Source organism: Cyrtonyx montezumae, unplaced genomic scaffold, assembly GCF_038088225.1.
Source record: "Cyrtonyx montezumae isolate F1298 unplaced genomic scaffold, pur_monq_1.0 scaffold_10, whole genome shotgun sequence".
Lineage (NCBI taxonomy): Eukaryota > Metazoa > Chordata > Aves > Galliformes > Odontophoridae > Cyrtonyx > Cyrtonyx montezumae.
Window position 1 is genome coordinate 52,239,990 of NW_027071826.1, and position 17,716 is coordinate 52,257,705.

Below are 17,716 nucleotides of genomic sequence, written 5' to 3' on the forward strand. Positions count from 1 at the left end.
AACATTTTCTCTTTAAAAAGGAAAAAAAAAAAACCAACCCAAAAACATAGAAGAAACATAAGCCATAGCAGAGGACCAACAGCAGCCCCTGGGCACAAACAGCAGCAAGTCTGTGGGAAAGCTGAGGCAGGAGAGGAGGCCAACACACACAGGCCATATTTCAACCTTCCATTCAGGATGTGTAAGATGGGGAAAGGCTAATAACACCACTAACTAACCTCTGTGGTAACAGGAAGGTTGCACAGTACCACACACCAAATATCAGAGCACCTCTGGCGGTCACAAGTTCCTTTCCTGCAGTCCTCCACTCCTGCCTGCCCCACAGCACGCTCCCCTCTGCACTCATACACACCCAGACACCTGCACACTCGTGTTTGCACAGATGTTGTCACGCTTACTTCCACACACAGCACACCCAGGCTCACAATGGTGCACTACGCTGTGGCACCCTGCAGACCACACTCCCACTCCTGCCTGCAGCCCCGCCTGCATTCTTGGGCTGACCATACACGGGACACAGCCACACAGACATCAGCACAACAGCCTGACGGAAAGATCCCCCTCCTTCCCCCACCCCAAACATCACACATTTAAAAACAAAACAAAAAAAAAAAACCAAAAAAGTCCTACTGAAAAGTCCTGGAAGTGATCTGGAGCGTGATATTCTCAAAGCTGCCAATGGAAGAGACCAAGCAGAGCCAGGCCATGATGACCTTCCAGAAGGAGAGGTGGCTATGGAGCTGGGAAGGAGGCTAGAGGTTCTTTGTTGTGAAGTGTGAGGGGCTCAGGCTGGATTCAGATCCCACGGGGAGAGTCACAATCTGGTACTAGCCTCCAGGTGCAGCACCACTTCTCAAGGAGAGCGGATGGAGGCAGCCCAGCTCTGTGAGGCTGGGGCAAGAGGTCAGGATCAGTCCAACCCCAGGTCTGAGTCAGACGAAGACCTCTCGTCAGCCATATCACGGATGGCATTCTCCATGGGGGCCAGGTTGCCACTCGGCGTGATGCCCATGGGTTGGATGACTTGCTCTCTGCAACCAGATAAGAGAAAGGAGAAGATAACAAACCTGCAGCAGGCAATGAAAGAATGGAAGTCCTACAGCAGGAACTGTAGGAAACTGGCTCGAAGCAGTCCAGAGCAACCCCTCAAGCCAGCACCAAAAGCAAAAAACCCATTTAAGAGATGCAGACAGTGAGGCAACGGCTCAAAACACACCCACACGTGGTGCAGTTCTCAGTTACCCTAGAATAGACTCGGTTTTAAGGGTCCCATTCTGCAGTGCAGCATGGCCACAGGAAAACATCAACCTCTGTTCCTGCTCTTTAATACACGCTGGAAACTCATGCATGAAACGCACTGCCCCTTTCCCTTCCTCCCTCGGAGGTCTGAACACTGAGGTGCCACAGAGAGAGCACAGAATCTGCTATTAATGATGTCACGGGACCCAGCATAGGCAAATCTGGAAATAGTTCTCCATGTTATCTCCCCCACTACCTCATGACCCTTCAGTCTGCAGAGGCCAGTGATAAATGCAAATCACACAGGTGTTATACAGGCATAAACACAGTTTTCTCATACCTGGACAACTTGTCAAACATATTGACTAACTTCATGGCTTCATATTCCTTCTGCTCTTCAGTCATCCCCTCCATGGGGTTGGGGAGTTTCTCCTCGACACGTCCTGTCACAGGATTAATGCTACAAGAACAGGGCAAAGGGGGAAAGCAAAGAGGTAACAGCTCAGCCACAGAAGTATTTCACCCAAGAAAAAGGTAAAGATAGTGGAACGTGACGTTGAAACTAAGGGCAAAATGCAGTAGTGAAGAAAGAGGAAGGAGGCAGCAGGGACACATAGGAAAAAGAGACCGAGCTGGAGTAGGAAGGTGTAGGAAGAGAGATGCTAACAGAGAGAAAGCGGAGTTCTCACTTGGGCTTTGCCTCTTTGTACTCCTCTGTGTCTGTGTCCTCATCTTCTGAGTACTCTCCCTCCTCCCGGCCACCAGCCATCAGGCCTCGTGCTGCCAGGAGCCCAGCTGCATTCCCATAGCCCGTGTACTTCACAAACCGTGACACTAACGGGAGAGAGAGACGGGCCACACGTCGCTCCTCCTGCTGCGTGCGCCAGCAGCCAGACCAGCTGAAGGCCACGGAGATGCAGAGGTCCCCAGGGCCTGCAAAGGGTCACCCATTCCACACTCCAGGACTCCCCCTGTGACTCACCGCTCTCCTTGCAGAGCACAAAGAGGAATTCAGCTGCGCAGTGCTTCACGTCGGTGTCAATGTGGGTCATCAAACGGACCAGCTTGTTCCGCAGCGAGTTGCCCACCTCCGGCCGATTCTTCACATCCCGCAGCGGGGGCAGCACCTGCAAGGCCACGGGGAGGGGCCGTCAGTGGAGCTGGAACAGCAGCCATAGGGTAGGCCAGGAAAGAAGTGCGTGCATTATACAGATCACCTATATCTAATAAATACACAGACCACAGGAGAGGTGGAGAAAAATACTGTGCCTATCACAGCCCTCAACCCCAAATCTAACAGAGAGAGGTCTCCTTGGAGGACGGCAATATTTAGGCAGCTTGCTATTCTCCTCTCTCCTCAGAGGAGCACCTCTTGACTTTCCAGCTGAACCCACAGCATACCTTTGCCTTCAGGAACTTCCTTGTCTGGCGGTGGACCCTGGCGCTCTCAGTCAGCAGGTTCAGCACAGGGGTCAAGCTCTCCTTCAGCTTATGTCCCTGCAGAAGCATGCGCAAGATTAACAACATGTCAGTTACACTGAGCTCAACTTCCCAAGCTCACGGTGGAGAACACGAGTAATGAACAGCAGGGAAACAGATGGACACTGAGACATTCCAGCTTCTGTTACTGGAAATTCAATGTTTCATCGCTCCTCCAACAGCAAGGATTTCTAAGTCCTGCTCTTCAGCACAGCAGTGCTAGAAACACTACTGCAGAACAACTAGGTTAGAGAAGGGCAGCAGTAAAATCTGGAGACCCTCTGGAATAACTCTGGAGGATGAAAACGGCTATCAGCTCAGTAACAGTGCAAAAGCAGTGGAACCAAAAGGGGACAAGCGCTCAGAAGGAGTAAAGAAAGATAAATGGCCTTGACAAATCACACTATGACTGCCAGTCCTCTGACAGAGGACAGCTGGGACAATGTCAGAACAAGGCACCAGTCGAGATCTGGCAACATCAAACTGATTAAGCTGCTCACCAAATCACAACTGACTCAAGTAGAACAGAACACCTGTATTTTAATCACACAGCTAACCATCTGCTGGCTCAGTCAATCTCAATACCTGCCATAGCAGCAGTGACACAGTGGTCCTTACAGCTCACAAATGTTGTTCTAGCCCTACCAACTAGAACATACAGCACTGTCTCCAAAGTAACCCATGCCTTTTGCAGGTGCTCCTGTGCTTTTGGCAGGGTGTATTGAAAAGCTCAGCTGAATGCAGGCTTAAGAAAACGTGCCCTGCAGTGAACTTACGAGAACCAGCAGTGAAAAGCACTGCAGAGCAGCATCCCAGCTTACCCTGTCAAGGCGCCGTTCTAGGAAATCCAACAGGATATTGACTGCATCCATGTTGACACTCATGTACTCAAGCGATCCTGGTCGGACTTTTGGGGTCAGGAGAACATCCAGACACTTCAGGGGCAGGTTGCCCAAAAGATTAACTGTGTGGCTAAAGAAAGAACAGAGGCAAATACATAGTCAGGGATCTTTGTTCACAGAAATTCATTATCTGTACAGAAATCAAGATTAATTAGTAAATTCCAGGAGCAAGAGGACTCTGAAAAAAAACTCTTTGGGCTGGATCTCAAGCTACCCACACCACTAGAACTGACTAAGTGAAACTGGATATTTTTTTTTCCCCATGTAGTTGAACGACTTGCTGGAAGTCCAAAAAGACTTCAGTGACAACAGAGAAACTACAGACCTTGACAGAGGCCAAGCACGACCAAGCCAGGTGAAGGTGAGAAGGTAGATCCTAGAGTCTCCTGCTGTATCACTCATACAAACTTTGATGGCTGCTGGAACACATTGCTCAGGATCCCTCCCACTGTGGTCTTCCTGGGGACACGATGCTGCCACTTGCTCAAAGCTGACATCCCTGAACCAATAAGGCCCAGCAGTGTAACAGATGAGATTTCTCATCATGGCTCAGAAGATGTAGAATTAACTAAGATCAGCCCAGAGACTCGTTAATTAAGGCAGAAAACACCTGCCCTGGCTCACTGAAGCAGGTAGCACCACCAAAGGGAGCTGATAAGTGACAATGAATACGACCCTAGCAGCCAGTCAGGCTCAGATCAAACATTTTCTCCTGTAAACCAGGCTGTGGTATTACTGCACACAATTTAACTGCAAGGCTACTTCTGACTTCTAGCAGTCTAAGGAACTTGCAAACCAGAAAAAAGACACCTGCTTCTAAGCAGTAGTCCTAACTATGTATAAGCAAAGGATGTTAATAATGCCAAGGTGAGGAAGGTCCAGCACTGGGGAGACCTCAGGGCTGCTTCCAGTGAAAGCTGTTATCTGTTATCTAACAGACCTGTGGAACTCCTCTGTCCGGTCCTCCCCATCAGCAGAGATCATGAGGCAGTGGCGCAGGAGGGCACCCAAGTGCCGGTACAAAGCAGCATCTTCCTGGTCCCAAAACAGAAAATGAAAATGTTGATCAGGAAAGGGGATCCTCCAGAAACCAAAGCCTGCTGCCCATACAACCCACAGCCCCATTCCTCCCTTCCAACAACCTGCTAACTTGTAGCAGGGTGTTTAAGTGGAAGTATCCTCCAGATTCTCCACAGGCCACACACAAGTGAGTTATCGGGTGGGTCTGCTTTTTCACTTGCACAAGTCACTAGTATCATTAAGAAGGAAAAACGGCCAACTTGCAGGTTTTAATGCTATAAGGTCTTAATGCATCAGACAGACAGTACACTACTGAAAAAGGTCCAGACACACAAGTCCCTTGCTACCCTTACACATAAGCAGAGGCTGCATGGGGGCTTGTATCTAACACAATGGTGTGCGAGAAGAAGAGAAAACTAGTAGACAAGCAGATGTGGTGCGGTGCAACACTTAAGGAGCTTACCTCATCCACCTCCCTCTTGCTGGAATCAAAAGTGACATTGAAGAGCACTTTCAGGATCTCCATGGCCCGCTCCGTCTCTTGCCGAGGCAGAGGGGGGAGCAGTCCTTCCTCAGCAGCAACTTCGTAGGGGTCCAGCCACTTGACACCCAGAGTCAGCTCCAGGGTGTCTGTCATGAGGCTGATGCCCCGGAGCTCCTGGGCTAGCTGCTGTCGGATGTCCACTCTCAGAGCCGTCAGCAGGAAGAGAAGACGCAGGTCAAAGAACTTGACCTCGTGAGGAAGGCTCCTCTCATTGTAGAGTTTGATGCGCTTCGTCAGGCCCACCACCAGCTGGGCTTCAGCCATCAGCTCCTGTGCCCTCGGGCTGCTGAAGACAATGTTGCAGAGGCATTTGAGGGATTCCAGGATGACTTCCAAGTCTGGGACCACTCGGATGAGGTCCTCTGAGTAGTCGATGCCAGCGTGCCTGGAGAGGGTCTTCAACCCTTCCTCGGTGGTGAAAGGCTCAAGGCAGTATTTGTCCCGGGACAGGATGCGGATGCTTTCCAAGCACGTGACCTGGCAGGATGGCTGGAGCTCTCTTTCCAGGAACTTGATCAGCAGCTGGGCCATTTTCTGCATGGTTGGAAACAAAGAACATCTCGCACGCTGACACTTCACAGTGCAGCCCCCAGGCAAGGTAACACGCTGTAACACCTTGCCCTGAAAGATGAGAGCAACATCTAGATACAGGCCTTCTAACAGCTCTGATCCAGGTCACACGCAGCAGCTCTCAAAAGCACCTGCCCCTGGCATCTGACCCATGTTAAGCAAGGACAACCAGCAAGAGACAAAGAAGGGCTGGGGAATGGTGTCAGACCTAAGGAAAGTAGGGGAAAAGACCTCAGAAGATTCAAACAAAAAGAATATCCCTAAGTCTCAGTGCAGTCTGGAGGCCTACTAGCCCAGATCCTCGGCAGGTACAGACCGACAGAGCTCTGCTAACACCGATAAACCACAGCTGAAGATCAAACCCTTGTGGGTAACAATTCCATGCATCAACACACAATGGAAAAGTACAAGAGCAAAAGGTAAAGCCTCACACAACCCAGCACAGCTTGGTTTTAACTACACACAGCAACACGTCATAGTCCATCAGTAATCCCCTGCTTCCACACACAATCCACCACGAAACTGATCCAGATGGAAAACAACCCAGGAAGAAGAAAATCAGAAGCATCTTTCTAAAGGCAGTTCCCACCAAGCATACCCACAGCACAGCCATGCAAAGGCCTGCCCTGGTGCAAGAGAAATATCACGAGTGGCAACAGATAGGGGTATTTCTTTCCAATGAGTGCCAGATTATGCCAGCTTAAAGCGCTTGTTAATAGACAGCCTCGGTCAAATCCTGCAGCCGGCTCACAGCAGCACTGACCCCCACACTGCTGTGATCTTTGCCTAGCTGACTCGTACCATTTACGCATGCACAGGATCACGCTTCTCAAGCACGCTGCTGTGGCTATGCATCACCAAACCCAAGGGGATTGCTAGTGTGGGAAGAATGCTGATTTTTATCCTCAACCACCATCTAATAGAGCCAGGTACTGTGAGCACACCACTCCCCTGCCAGGTACCTCGTCAGGCTCGAGAGAAAGAGCCTCTCTCCTCCTCTGTAGGACCTGCCACCTCCAAGTCCTGCTGGACAAGAGTGGAGAGCAGCACATTTCACCATCCAACAAGAGAAAGAAGCTGAAGAGCATGCATACCTTCCTCTCCTCCCGTTCCTCATCGTCAAAGGTGAAGCACTGAGATTTCTGTAGGTTAGAAGAGAAACAAAGTATGAGTTTAGAAAACCTCAAAACTGCCCTCCCCAACCAGGGAATGGACATTAGCCTGGAAAGCAACACATCTGAAACACACGGTGCAGAGGCAAGCAAGCCTTCTCAAGAATGGTCCCTACCCACACAGAGGCAGGGAATCAAAGTGGCAAGAAGTGACAAGGACTTTAAGAGGTCCACAGTAATCATTTGTAACAAGAAGCACAGGCTCCCAAGGAGCCAAACACAAGAACAATTTTCCTGCTGCTGAGAGCTTTGCTTCCTTACTGCCTTCTCTGTCCAGCACTTCATCTCCGGCAACTCCAACTATGTTTCACATAAGCAGGGAACGGACATGGTTTGAAAAGCCCAGATAGAACCCACGCTGCCAGGTCAGAATTGCTTTCCTTCTCTCTCAACCACAAAAAACATATGATGAATACCCACTGCACTCTTCTGCTGGCTCAACAGTAGACACTGCACATCACAGGACAAAGCTGTGCCCATCTGATGAACAAGCTTAACTGCAGCTGTAAGGAAAGTATTCAACACAATCCAAATATCCTGTAACTCACAAAGGTTTGGGTTTGAAGGGACAGTGCTGTGCCAGGCACTGGCCTCTTGCACCTTCACACTGTGACATGATCCATGCACAGACTGTTGGCACTGGCAGATCAGTCCTGTAATCACTGTGCTTTGCAGACAACCACAGCATTTGTTCTTTTCTCATCCCAGCCTCTCTACAGGCTCCTGCAATCTAATTTACAAATATTTTCATAACACACCTGTGGGTTTGTTTTAGCCATATTTTATTTTGAGCAACCAGGAAATGACTGCGTATTTAATAGTGAATTAAATACATACATATACACACACACACACCTAGAGAAGAGCACAACACCATCAGCCCTTGGAGTAAAAAATGATGCAAGGCAGTGGCTCAGTTTGTCGGCAGTTACATCTCTTGAGCTGCTCCATCTCTTCCAGACAGGCTAGCAAAATCACTGACATTCTCACAAGTTTCCTACGCTCAATACGCTAACAAAGAAACCAGCTGGAGCAATTCGAAGTGTCAGTTTCGGAGCCTCAATGTGGTTGCAAAACAAATGCCACTTGCTATCCTAATTTCTCCAACATGCCAGCTGCTGCCAGCGATGCTAATCCTGCAGACCATCCTTTTAACAGGGACCCACTGTTCTTAGCAAAGATGCCTCCCATTTCAAATCCGGCCACTAGAAATAGCAGCACGCTTCCCCTCCTGCACAACATTCACAGATTTCCCCCACTGGCTTCCCTCCTACTTCAGAATGGTGCAAAATGAGTCACAGACCTGCAGGGTCAGCCCTAGCCTGGTGGAAAGCTTCTGAAGGAAATTTCCCTAGCAATTTGAAAAGGGAACTACCCCTACAGAACATCTTTGCCACTGTAAGGAGAGAGCCGCTTCCATTTCAGCTTCCCAGCGCAGTCTTTTTCATGTTACATGCTTGTTATTTCAGATTGGGCAGCTGAATCCAATTCCAGCCTCCGTTCATGCCAATTTCTAAGGGTCTTTTACTTACAAGTAACAACAACTCCAGCTGCAGCTCCTCCCTAGGTGAGTTACATTACCTCCAAACCTTGCCTAACACAAAGGCTCCTCCTACTCGCTCTTCATGCCCACGATTATTCCCCCACAGGGTTTAACTTGCGATCTGGATAATAAAGAAAATCCTTCCCATGTGCTTTCTTCCAGCATAAACGAGATCAAGGCAGGCTGCTTAGCTGATGCAAGCATCAAGAAAAGAGCAGGCTGCAAGAAGTAAGACAATGCATTCTGTGACGTCGCTGTGGGAGAAACAGGGATGCTCAGAGGGCAGTGGGTAGCACTGCCATCCCACAGCACGGCTAAGCTGCTCCCAGGCTTGGCCAACAGAGGCAGGCCAAGGTTTGATGCTCACTCACCTCCTGGTTGTAGACCTGAAGCACCCTGAGCACTGTGTCTTGCTCTCCGCTTTCCACCGTGGATACTACAGTCCTGAGCTCCATTATACCGACGGCTCAACTACAGCGGGAGGGGCGGCAGAGAGGAAGGGCGGCGAGGGTTTCCAGGGCTCCTCGATGCTGAGAAGGAGCGAGAAAAAGAGGGGGGAAATGTAACCAAGCGAGAACGCTGCTCCCCGTTGCGCCCATACAAAACAGCAGGCGGGTGAGCCGCTCTAATCCTCTCCCTCCTCTGCTTTTTAACGTATGCCCTCCCAGCGGACCGTGCCCACCGCCCCGCCCGCGCAGCGCGAGGATTACCACAGCGGATCCCCGGAATAACTGCGCGCTGCTCCTCCCCGGCCGCCATTTTGTTGAGGCGGCGCGGTTCCCGTCGCCATGGCAGAGTGGGGGCGAGGTGAGGGGGCGCCCCGCCGCCATCTTGGGGCGCCGTGCCCCGTGGCGGGAGGGGGACGCAGCTAGGTTTTGTTTTTTTCTCTCCAGCTCACAATGCGGGTGCCATGGAGGACGTGCTGGACGTGGAGAACAAGCGCATGGCAGACAGCCTGGCCAGCAAAGTCACCAGGCTGAAGGCGGTGAGCTGCTGGCGCCGGGGGGAGGGGAGGGCCTCGTGAATAAAGGCGAATGTGGGCTCGGGACAACGGGCTGCCCACGGCCACCGTGGGCAAACGACGGCCGACGGCCACGTGAATCACCACAAGGAGCTTTTCAGGAAGGGGTTTTCCTGTGTCCTACCGCCAGCTTGCCAAGCTTCGTTTCTCCGGCTCAAGAGCTCCAGCAGTTTTATCCCCGTGCTTGACCAACCTTCTGTTTGCATAGCAGCATCCCCCCGCGCGTATGTCGGGTTTTATGAGCGTTTGGCTGCAGTCTAGGTTGCCTTACCCTTAAAAATTCATTCACATCAGTTTCCACTCTTATGCTGTGCAGCTGGCTCTGGATATCGACCAAGACGCTGATGAGCAGAACCGTTACCTCGATGGCATGGTAAGGAACCAAAAGGCACGGAAAAAGCATGGATTTCAGTGTTGAAAGAGGTGGTCAGAAGTGGGGGCTCAATATCAGCTGATGGCATTGGGGTATCTGAAATGGGTATTTATTCAGCCCCAGAATTAGAAGAGCGGAGGGCTGGAGTAAGAGGCGGAGGGCTTCAAGGAGAAACCCTGAATCAGCATGCAATTGTACTTCTATTACAGGGAAGGTTTTGAGATACAAAACACGAGCGTTTAGCCTGCCCTGGCATGCATGAACGGTGCTAGCTTTAGGTAGAGATGTTTCCTTTAGATTAAGCATTTGTGTTGCCATGAGCACAAGCTGGGAAGTTCTTTTAGAGAGAGACGTGATTGGGGGTGGATAGACAAGCAGTTACAGTGCAGCTCCTGCTGCAGGTGCTTTTTAAGCAGGAGGCTTCACAGACTGTCTCTCCAGTTTTAAACGCCCCTTTTTGCATGTTCTTTCTCCTCAGGATTCAGATTTTATGAGCGTGACAGGCCTGCTGAGCGGCAGTGTGAAGCGTTTTACCACCATGTCACGGTCTGGGAGGGAGAACCGCAAGTTACTGTGCTCTGTTGCTGTAGGACTGATTGTTGTTTTCTTCATCCTCTACTATCTTGTGTCCAGAACGGGGACTTGATCTTGGTTCTTGTGCAGCAGTTTTACCAAATTATAACTGCGGGATTGACAGACTTGCCTAGGTGGGTCCTGTTGCAGGATCTTTAGGACTTCCCAACAGACATTCCAAATAACTTTTTGTCAGCGTTTCGGCACTGTTGTGGCTGGTCTTGGATGTATGATGAGTATTTTCACAGCGTGTCCATGTGTCCAAGTGTTTCTGGACCAGGTCCCCATGGGAGGCCACATCCCACAGCACATACAGACCCTGCAGCACCCAAACACAGTGCTGCCACACCTTTGCCTGCTTGTCATGGTGTCCACCCCAAGTACCTGAGGTGTCCATTGGTGAGGAATGATGCTGGGAAGCACTACATCCCCAGTTCCTCCATACAGGTGGCCCTGATATCTGCACCACATTGCTGTACTGGGTGCATGAACACCCCTTTGAAGGGGTCAGGGACAGTGGGTGCCTGGCTGAGTTTCCCTGGAAGCACTGGATCACGCTGGAGATGCCCCAGGAGCAGACAACGAAGTTGAGCAGCTGCAGGAATGCTGTGGTTGTGCTCAGAGCACTCCAGCCATTTGCCAGCCCCACCAGGACCGCTTTGTTCTAAGTGGGATTGCATTGTTCACGCCTTTAACTCCTGCCTTGTTGTCTATGTCTTGCAGCCTCTTCTTAAGGATACTTTTGTCTTAACCTCTGTTCCTGATACTTGGTACTAGGCAAATCTGACAAATCCAGAGATGTGTCAGTACAAGTTTAATAAATCAGCAGAGCTGTAGAAACTGCAAAGTTTAGACTGATGACTTACAAACTTGCGTTTCCCCTTTCTGTCTTTGCTTTGGGCTGATCACCATCCCACTTGCATTACACCCTAGCTGTATGGCTGAACTATTCACAGCTGCCTCTAAGTCCAGGAGGAGATGTATAACCTCAAGAACACTGTGCCTGTTTGGGGAAGGTTAAAAAAAAAAAAGCTCCTTCTCACATCAGACAAACCTCCACTGCAGCAGCCTCCTGCTCTGTAAGCCTTTTTATCTTAAAAAACAGCTGTACAGAGGCACTGAGCTTCATCTTCTCTGTTTTTTGTACCAAGTACATGTATGTTCTGATTTTCTCTGCTCCCAAGTCTCTGCCTATTTGGTATTCTTGCCCCCCCTCCTGTTTCAAGACTTTCTCCTCTCTAACAAGCCTATATTCATCAATGCATATATTTTCATGTATATTTTTATATTTTCAAATCCAAACTGAACTGCCCCTAGCACAGCAGGACAGCAAGGATAGGCACGAAGCTTGAGCTGTTCTCTGACACACTGATTTTGAGCTGGCTGAGGCACACAGAAATGCAGCCTTGAACCCATGGGGTTTGCACGAGGCACTGGGTGCTCAGGCAAGAGGCTGTGTGTGTCCTTGTCACCCAGTACCCAGCAGAAGCCCGGGTGTGCAGGGGCACCCCTGCATGCAGGAACCCAAGCATGTCTTCATCTTGCTTGCCCATCCCACATGTCCCCACCCCAGGCATGCAGGCACAGGGACAAGGCACAGCTTGCATGCGTTTTATTTATTGATCTCAAGTGACACATGGGCTGCGTGCAGCATGTCCCACATGTAGGCGGGTGTCACCAAGGAAGGGGAATGATGTAGGATGTCACTGGGGCTGCAGGGACAATATGGGGTTGGCATCACCAGGGCAGGGAGGCACCATGTGGTGTTATTAGGGCTGGGGACAACATAGGGTGACCTTATGGGTGTGAGGGTGCAGCACGTCTGTGTAAGTGAGAACACATGGGGTGGCCCTACACACAAGGTAGAAGCCTGTCCTTGTGGCAGGATCCACGACACATTCCCCTCCCAGAGACGCCCTCAGCTCTGCTGCAGCCCACGCGGACAGCCCCTGTGCCCCCTCACCTGTGCATCAACCCACATGTCCCTGGGTGCCCTCAGGTCCTACCCACGCTCGCAGATGAGCTCCACAACGCTGTGCTCCATGGGGACAGGGTCGAGGCAGCGGTGGGCGGCGCTGGCAGCCACCTCATCCAGCAGTCCCTGCACCACGCGCTCGTCAGCAGCGAAGCGCCAGAGGTAGAGCTGCAGGTAGTGGCCGTCCACCTGCACCTGCTGCAGCCCAAAGCGCCCCAGCGTCCGCAGCCGCACGCACTCCAGCAGTGTCTTCAGGCTGATTTTGATGATCCCTGTCAGCACTGACACCTGGGACACGGGGACAGGTGGCACAGGGGGAGGCCCAGTGCACGGCCCCACAGCCACGCCATGGAGAATTAAGGGACAGCCCTCCTGGAGGTGTCCAGGGACACCCTCACCCTGGTCCGCATTCTGACGTGGGAACACCAGAACGTGGGGCATGGAGACACTAGGGTCAGGCAGGAAGGCAGACAGCTTTGGGGCCTTTGGGATGTGGGGACCAGGGGTGCCCTTGGGGACACCGGGATGTTCCTGTGCCTCACCTTGTTAAACTCAACAGGACTGAAGATGTCGATGCGTTCAGAGAAGAGCTTCTGGATGTTGCTGAGCAGGTGGGTGTCCATGGGGGCACTGAGCAAGGTGACAACAGCATGAGCAGGGAAGTGGAGACAGTCAGACACGTAGGGAAGATCAGGGATTGTCAGGGAACAAAAGGGGATGGGACAGAGATAGAGGACACAAAGATGGTCAGGACAGCAAGGCAGGCAAGCTATGAGGCAAGTTTGGGCACACAAAAACAGCAGAGCATGGGGACGTGTGTGCAGTCAGGAAACACGGGAGACAGCCACAGGACAGACAGGATCATCAGGACATAGGACTTGGGACATGGGAATGAACAAGGGATACTGGGACTGTTTGGGGACACAGGAACAGCCAAAGGACGCGGGTAGATATGGAGACGGTTTGAAGATGGTCACGCTGTCACAGGGACGATAGATGAGTGGGGAGTGAGCCAGAGTGGGCTGTGGCACATGGCTGACCTGGGAGTGTAGCTGGGGGCATAGCGCCCGGGTGCCCGCGAGCTGCTGTACACAGAGAAGGCACGTCGGCTCGAGTCACTGCTCTGCGCCCGCCGCACTCCCTCCTCAAAGAGCTGCCCCACCTGCAGCACCACATCACACGCTGTCAGCATCTTCCAAATCCACCCCAAACATCTTAAAAACCAACCAGGATCCCTCAAAACCCCCTGAAACATCCCAGTCCCTTTGGGATCCCTTTCAAACCCCTCCTCCTTGAAATCATCAAGGAGCTTACAGGGACCCTCCGATTCTCTCTAGACCCTACATAGCTTTTGGGACCCCTGCAGGAACCCTCCTCTGGGCGATCCTAAAATCCTCGAAGACATCAGAGGGAGCTTAAGAGCAACTTCCAGACCCCGCAGAGACATCAAGGGCCTCAGCATTGCCCTGACCTGGACGTCGATGGCGGTGATGTCCTCCACCACACGCTTCATGACAGCGCGGACGTTGCGGGGCTCCACGGTGCCCAACCAGTCCCGTGTCTCCACACTCTTCCGCAGCATCTGTGCCACCGCCGCGCCCTGGACCTGCACGTAGTGGTCGAGCAGCCGCTGTGCTGCTCCCCGTGCCTCGGCACACAGCACCGGCCCCGGCGTCACTGCCGGTCCTGTGTCCTGCAAGTGACAAAGGACACTCCAGGCTGCTGAGCATGCCATTGTGTTCAACACTAACACAGCACAGACAGGTGCTGGGACATGTGGGAACTCATAGCCACGTGTTGACATCGTGGGAACAGTCAGGGCCCCCTCTCAGCCATTCTGGGGCTCACCTCGGGAGGGAACTGCTCATCAGTAAGAGTGAGGATGTAGCTGATGGTGGTGGCTTCGTAGTCAAGGCAGAGACGGGTGAGGAGCAGCAGCAGTGCTGGGGGTGCTGCAGGGGCACCTCGCTCTGCTGGGCTGTCAGCAAAGCCCCGAGCAGTGCAGCACAGCCAGCGCACAAAGGCCACCACCAGCCCTTCACGCACCGCTTCGATACAGAACTCCCCCTGTGACCAAAAAAGGGGGGATTACACCCTGAAAATACCACACCTGCACCCCAAAAAGCTGTCACGGCACCATGAAAAGCTTCACTGCACCCCAAAGAACTGCTGCTGGGCACCACTGTCACACTCACATCACCACAAAGAGATGACCCAAAAAACTGCCCCAAAAGACCATCAAAAAGCTCCTCTGCACCCCCAGAACTTCCCCTGGAGCTCAGTGTCTCCTCCATAGTCCCTAACAGCCCCTCACATACTTCCCCATTGTCCCCCAACCCAAGCTTCACAACCCTACATCCATCCTGCACAAGCTCCAGTCTGATCCAATGGCCTTTAACAGAATTCCAATGAAGCCAAAGCTGCCTTCTGCAACCATCTGCCCCACACAATCCCCAAGCCACCCCCGAATCCTCCCCAGTGACCCCTCTCACTGCCCCCCAGCTCACCTTGAAGTAGGGCAGGCTGGCGAAGGCAACATCCCTCGCAGTGAAGAGCTGCACGTAGGCCAGGACAGCCTTGAGCTGACCAAGAACAGAGGAGGACAGCGTGGCCAAGAGGTCAGGCAGACCAGGGCCATCCTTGCCAGGAGGCCGGGGGGCAGCCAGAGCCTGGCGCACGTCACCCAGGCACCCCAGAAAGAAGGTCTGCAGCGCCCGCAGGTAGCGGGCCACCCTTTCACGTGCCGCTCGAGCCACCAGCGCAGCACCTGCTTCAGCCCCAGCTACAGGCAGCAGCTCGAGGAGAGCACGGAGGCGGCGGTGGAAGCGGTCAAGAGCCCTCACAAGCAGCGACGTGTCACCCAAACCCCGCTCCAGGGCCAGGCGTTGCTCCAGCAGCTCGAAGTAGCGAGTGGTGAGGGTGGAGGCAAAGGCCTCCAGGCGGCCGTCCCCAGCCCCGGGGTGCTCCTTGAAGAGGCTGCGGTATGAGGCCGCAAGGAGGCACAGGTTGCTCACAAAGGCTGAGCTGCCACGGTCAACAAAGTCAAGGATGTCAGACACAGGAGGTGGCGTGGAAGCAGTGCCGGAGGGATCAGATGGGGGCAGCTCTGCCTCCAATGCTGCCAGCTCAGCCTCAAGGCGGGCACCAGCGTGGCTCAGGAACTCCTCACACAGCTCCTCGGGCGGTTCCTCCAGCTGCAGCAGCATCTCCACACATTCTGAGAGTTCCTTTGGGTCCAAGCTTTCATCTCTGGATAGAGGGGATGAAGGGGTTAGCTGGGACAGCACAAGGTAAGATTTACAACAGTTACTGTATAAGTTATCCATAGTCTCCAGAATTAGCCCTGTATTTAACACATGCTCTACAACACGGATGGTTCTTAATTTCCCAGAGCTGTCATCAGTAGGTTCCAGAGTGAACACATCAAAAACCAAACCAACACACCCCCCTGAAGCTGTTGTCAGCCAACTCCAGAGCGAACATACCGGAGCCGTGCACGGAGGCGTTGGGCCAGCTCAGCCATGATGGAGTGGCTCTCATCTTCAATGGCACGGAAGGAAGGCAGGTGACGGTAGTGGCGCAGCACAGCACGGGCATGGGTGTAGCACTGCAGGGCCCGGGCAGGATCAGCTCCTGGTGCTGCCCACCGCCGCAGCCGTCCTGGCACCTCCACAAGGGATTGCAGCTTTTGCAGCAGTGCCTGCACCCCTGGGTGAGGTCCAGGTGTCAGTTAGGGCTGGAGTCAGCCAGATCTACCCCTCCATACCTCAAAATCTGTTCCTCCAACCCCCAAATCCGACCCCTAAGCTCCAACCTTAAGGTCTTCATCTAGCACCACAAAGCCCTAAGATGCTCCCTCCCAGAGCTCCCCACTTTCAAGATCTGCCCTCTCGGGGTCTCTCCCTCCCCATACCAGCTAGCTGAGCACCACGACGGTGCCGGTCCTGCAGAGCAGCACTGACACGGGCACTGGAGGTGCTGATGGCTGCCATGTTGGAGGCCAAATCATCCATCTCTGCCTCCATGCGCCGGAAGTCAACCTTCATCTTTCGGATAGTGTCTAGAGGGAAAACAAAAGACACATAGGTACTTCAATACGCCCAGGAACCCTCTGGTCCCCTCAAGACGCCGGGGTCCCCACCAGGTGCTCACCTGTGGCAGAAATAAACTTGTTGTAGTTCTCGTAGAGCAGTGTTTGCATGTCACTGTCAAGAGTGCGGATCTCCCGCCCCAGCGTAGCTTCACGGGACAACAACTCCCCCAGACGACACTCGCTGCGCACCTGGAGGAACAGCAATAGCAGCACAACTTCCCCTCTGGTCACACTGCACCCTGCTGGGCCACCCAGGGCATCCAGCAGCCTTTCTGGAATCCCCAGTCCCCTCTGACAGGCCACTGCATGTGTTTCTGGGATGCTCAAGTACTCCCTCCTATTTCTAATTACTTCCTAGGGCCTTCCGTAGCTGTAAGTACAGCCTGGGGAACGCTAACTGGCCTGGAAGCCCCTAAATGTGCCTTTAACTAAATCTCTCCCAATAGCATTTGGGAATCACCTTCCAATGGAAGCTCAGGGTCCTGCTGGAAATCCAGAAGTCCCCATTAGCCGCAATACCACCCTTGTAAAAGGACCTATAAGACCCCAAGCAGTGCCTCAGGAGGAAGGTGGTTCGTAGGGTGCCCAAATAACCCCTTTATGGAATCCTTGTAGGGTCCTTGGAACAATCCAAGTGTGCTTCAGGGACAAAATGGTGACCTACAGGAGAGGTGTGTGGAGTCAAGCACATCAGTGGGTGACAGGATCCCGCAATAGAGATTTCCACAGGGGATATCACAGAGCCCTTCTGATGCCCCAGGAGGGCCCTGGCCACGGACATAACGCCCCTGCAACCACACACAAAGAGCGCCCTACAGGAATGCCCACGGGGCCCACCCAAGGGTGCCCACCCCGGGGGAGGCCTCCAGGGAAAACGAGAGGAAAGGGTCACTGTGGGGTCAAAGGTCACCTTAGTGAGATACACTTCCGGGTCGAAGTGGGGCCCGTTGATGTCAGCCGGGTCCGGGGCCGCCTCCGCCGCGTCGGCTGCAGACGGCCCATAATACCGCTGGAGCGGACCGTGGGGCCGCCGCCAGCCGCCGCCGCTCCCTGCCGCGCTCCCAGTCTCGGAGACGCCGCCGGACTCCGTCCCGCTCCCCGCCGCTTCCGCCTCCGCCATCGCGCCGGCACTTCCGGTGCGGCTGACAGCTCCGCCTGTCTCCTGACGTCACTTCCGGCGGAAAGACGCATATCTCCATAGCAACCGGGCAC

At 53.1% G+C, this 17,716-nt stretch overlaps 3 protein-coding genes across 4 annotated transcripts; 1 reads left to right on the plus strand and 2 right to left on the minus strand.

Annotated features, from left to right (window-relative positions):
• Nucleotides 1-482: 482 nt before the first annotated feature.
• On the minus strand, nucleotides 483-8,953 carry RIC8A (RIC8 guanine nucleotide exchange factor A). The gene is made up of 10 exons (XM_065755398.1): nucleotides 8,841-8,953; nucleotides 6,849-6,896; nucleotides 5,104-5,718; nucleotides 4,561-4,655; nucleotides 3,540-3,690; nucleotides 2,641-2,736; nucleotides 2,222-2,366; nucleotides 1,929-2,073; nucleotides 1,580-1,699; nucleotides 483-1,031 (listed from the first exon to the last, which is right to left on the minus strand). Exons 1-10 carry the CDS (start codon nucleotides 8,922-8,924, stop codon nucleotides 911-913), a joined length of 1,620 nt encoding a protein of 539 aa, XP_065611470.1. The 5' UTR covers nucleotides 8,925-8,953; the 3' UTR covers nucleotides 483-910.
• Nucleotides 8,954-9,191: 238 nt separating this feature from the next.
• On the plus strand, nucleotides 9,192-10,670 carry BET1L (Bet1 golgi vesicular membrane trafficking protein like). The gene is made up of 4 exons (XM_065755757.1): nucleotides 9,192-9,276; nucleotides 9,363-9,454; nucleotides 9,807-9,863; nucleotides 10,342-10,670. Exons 1-4 carry the CDS (start codon nucleotides 9,258-9,260, stop codon nucleotides 10,507-10,509), a joined length of 336 nt encoding a protein of 111 aa, XP_065611829.1. The 5' UTR covers nucleotides 9,192-9,257; the 3' UTR covers nucleotides 10,510-10,670.
• A 1,745-nt stretch (nucleotides 10,671-12,415) lies between these two features.
• VPS51 (VPS51 subunit of GARP complex) lies at nucleotides 12,416-17,681 on the minus strand. 2 transcript variants are annotated; one of them, XM_065755400.1, is made up of 11 exons: nucleotides 17,415-17,542; nucleotides 16,965-17,040; nucleotides 16,564-16,693; nucleotides 16,325-16,471; nucleotides 15,897-16,119; nucleotides 14,919-15,660; nucleotides 14,260-14,478; nucleotides 13,883-14,104; nucleotides 13,452-13,573; nucleotides 12,954-13,041; nucleotides 12,416-12,699 (listed from the first exon to the last, which is right to left on the minus strand). In XM_065755400.1, exons 1-11 carry the CDS (start codon nucleotides 17,504-17,506, stop codon nucleotides 12,439-12,441), a joined length of 2,322 nt encoding a protein of 773 aa, XP_065611472.1. In that variant the 5' UTR covers nucleotides 17,507-17,542; the 3' UTR covers nucleotides 12,416-12,438. The 2 variants fall into 2 exon arrangements, with proteins under 2 accessions (XP_065611472.1, XP_065611471.1); XM_065755399.1 differs by lacking the exon at nucleotides 16,965-17,040 and having other exon boundaries at nucleotides 17,415-17,681.
• Between the last annotated feature and the right edge of the window lie 35 nt (nucleotides 17,682-17,716).

Excerpts from the sequence above, each read along its gene's own strand:
- RIC8A (XM_065755398.1), bottom strand. The coding sequence starts at position 8,924 with ATGGAGCTCAGGACTGTAGTATCCACGGTGGAAAGCGGAGAGCAAGAC. Across the intron at positions 6,897-8,840 it reads TTCAGGTCTACAACCAGGAG|AAATCTCAGTGCTTCACCTT; the intron begins GTGAGTGAGCAT and ends TCTAACCTACAG. Across the intron at positions 5,719-6,848 it reads AGGAACGGGAGGAGAGGAAG|AAAATGGCCCAGCTGCTGAT; the intron begins GTATGCATGCTC and ends CCAACCATGCAG.
- BET1L (XM_065755757.1), top strand. Across the intron at positions 9,455-9,806 it reads AAGTCACCAGGCTGAAGGCG|CTGGCTCTGGATATCGACCA; the intron begins GTGAGCTGCTGG and ends TATGCTGTGCAG. Across the intron at positions 9,864-10,341 it reads ACCGTTACCTCGATGGCATG|GATTCAGATTTTATGAGCGT; the intron begins GTAAGGAACCAA and ends CTTTCTCCTCAG.
- VPS51 (XM_065755399.1), bottom strand. The coding sequence starts at position 17,624 with ATGGCGGAGGCGGAAGCGGCGGGGAGCGGGACGGAGTCCGGCGGCGTC. Across the intron at positions 14,105-14,259 it reads ATGAGCAGTTCCCTCCCGAG|GACACAGGACCGGCAGTGAC; the intron begins GTGAGCCCCAGA and ends TGTCACTTGCAG. Across the intron at positions 13,574-13,882 it reads TCACCGCCATCGACGTCCAG|GTGGGGCAGCTCTTTGAGGA; the intron begins GTCAGGGCAATG and ends GTGGTGCTGCAG.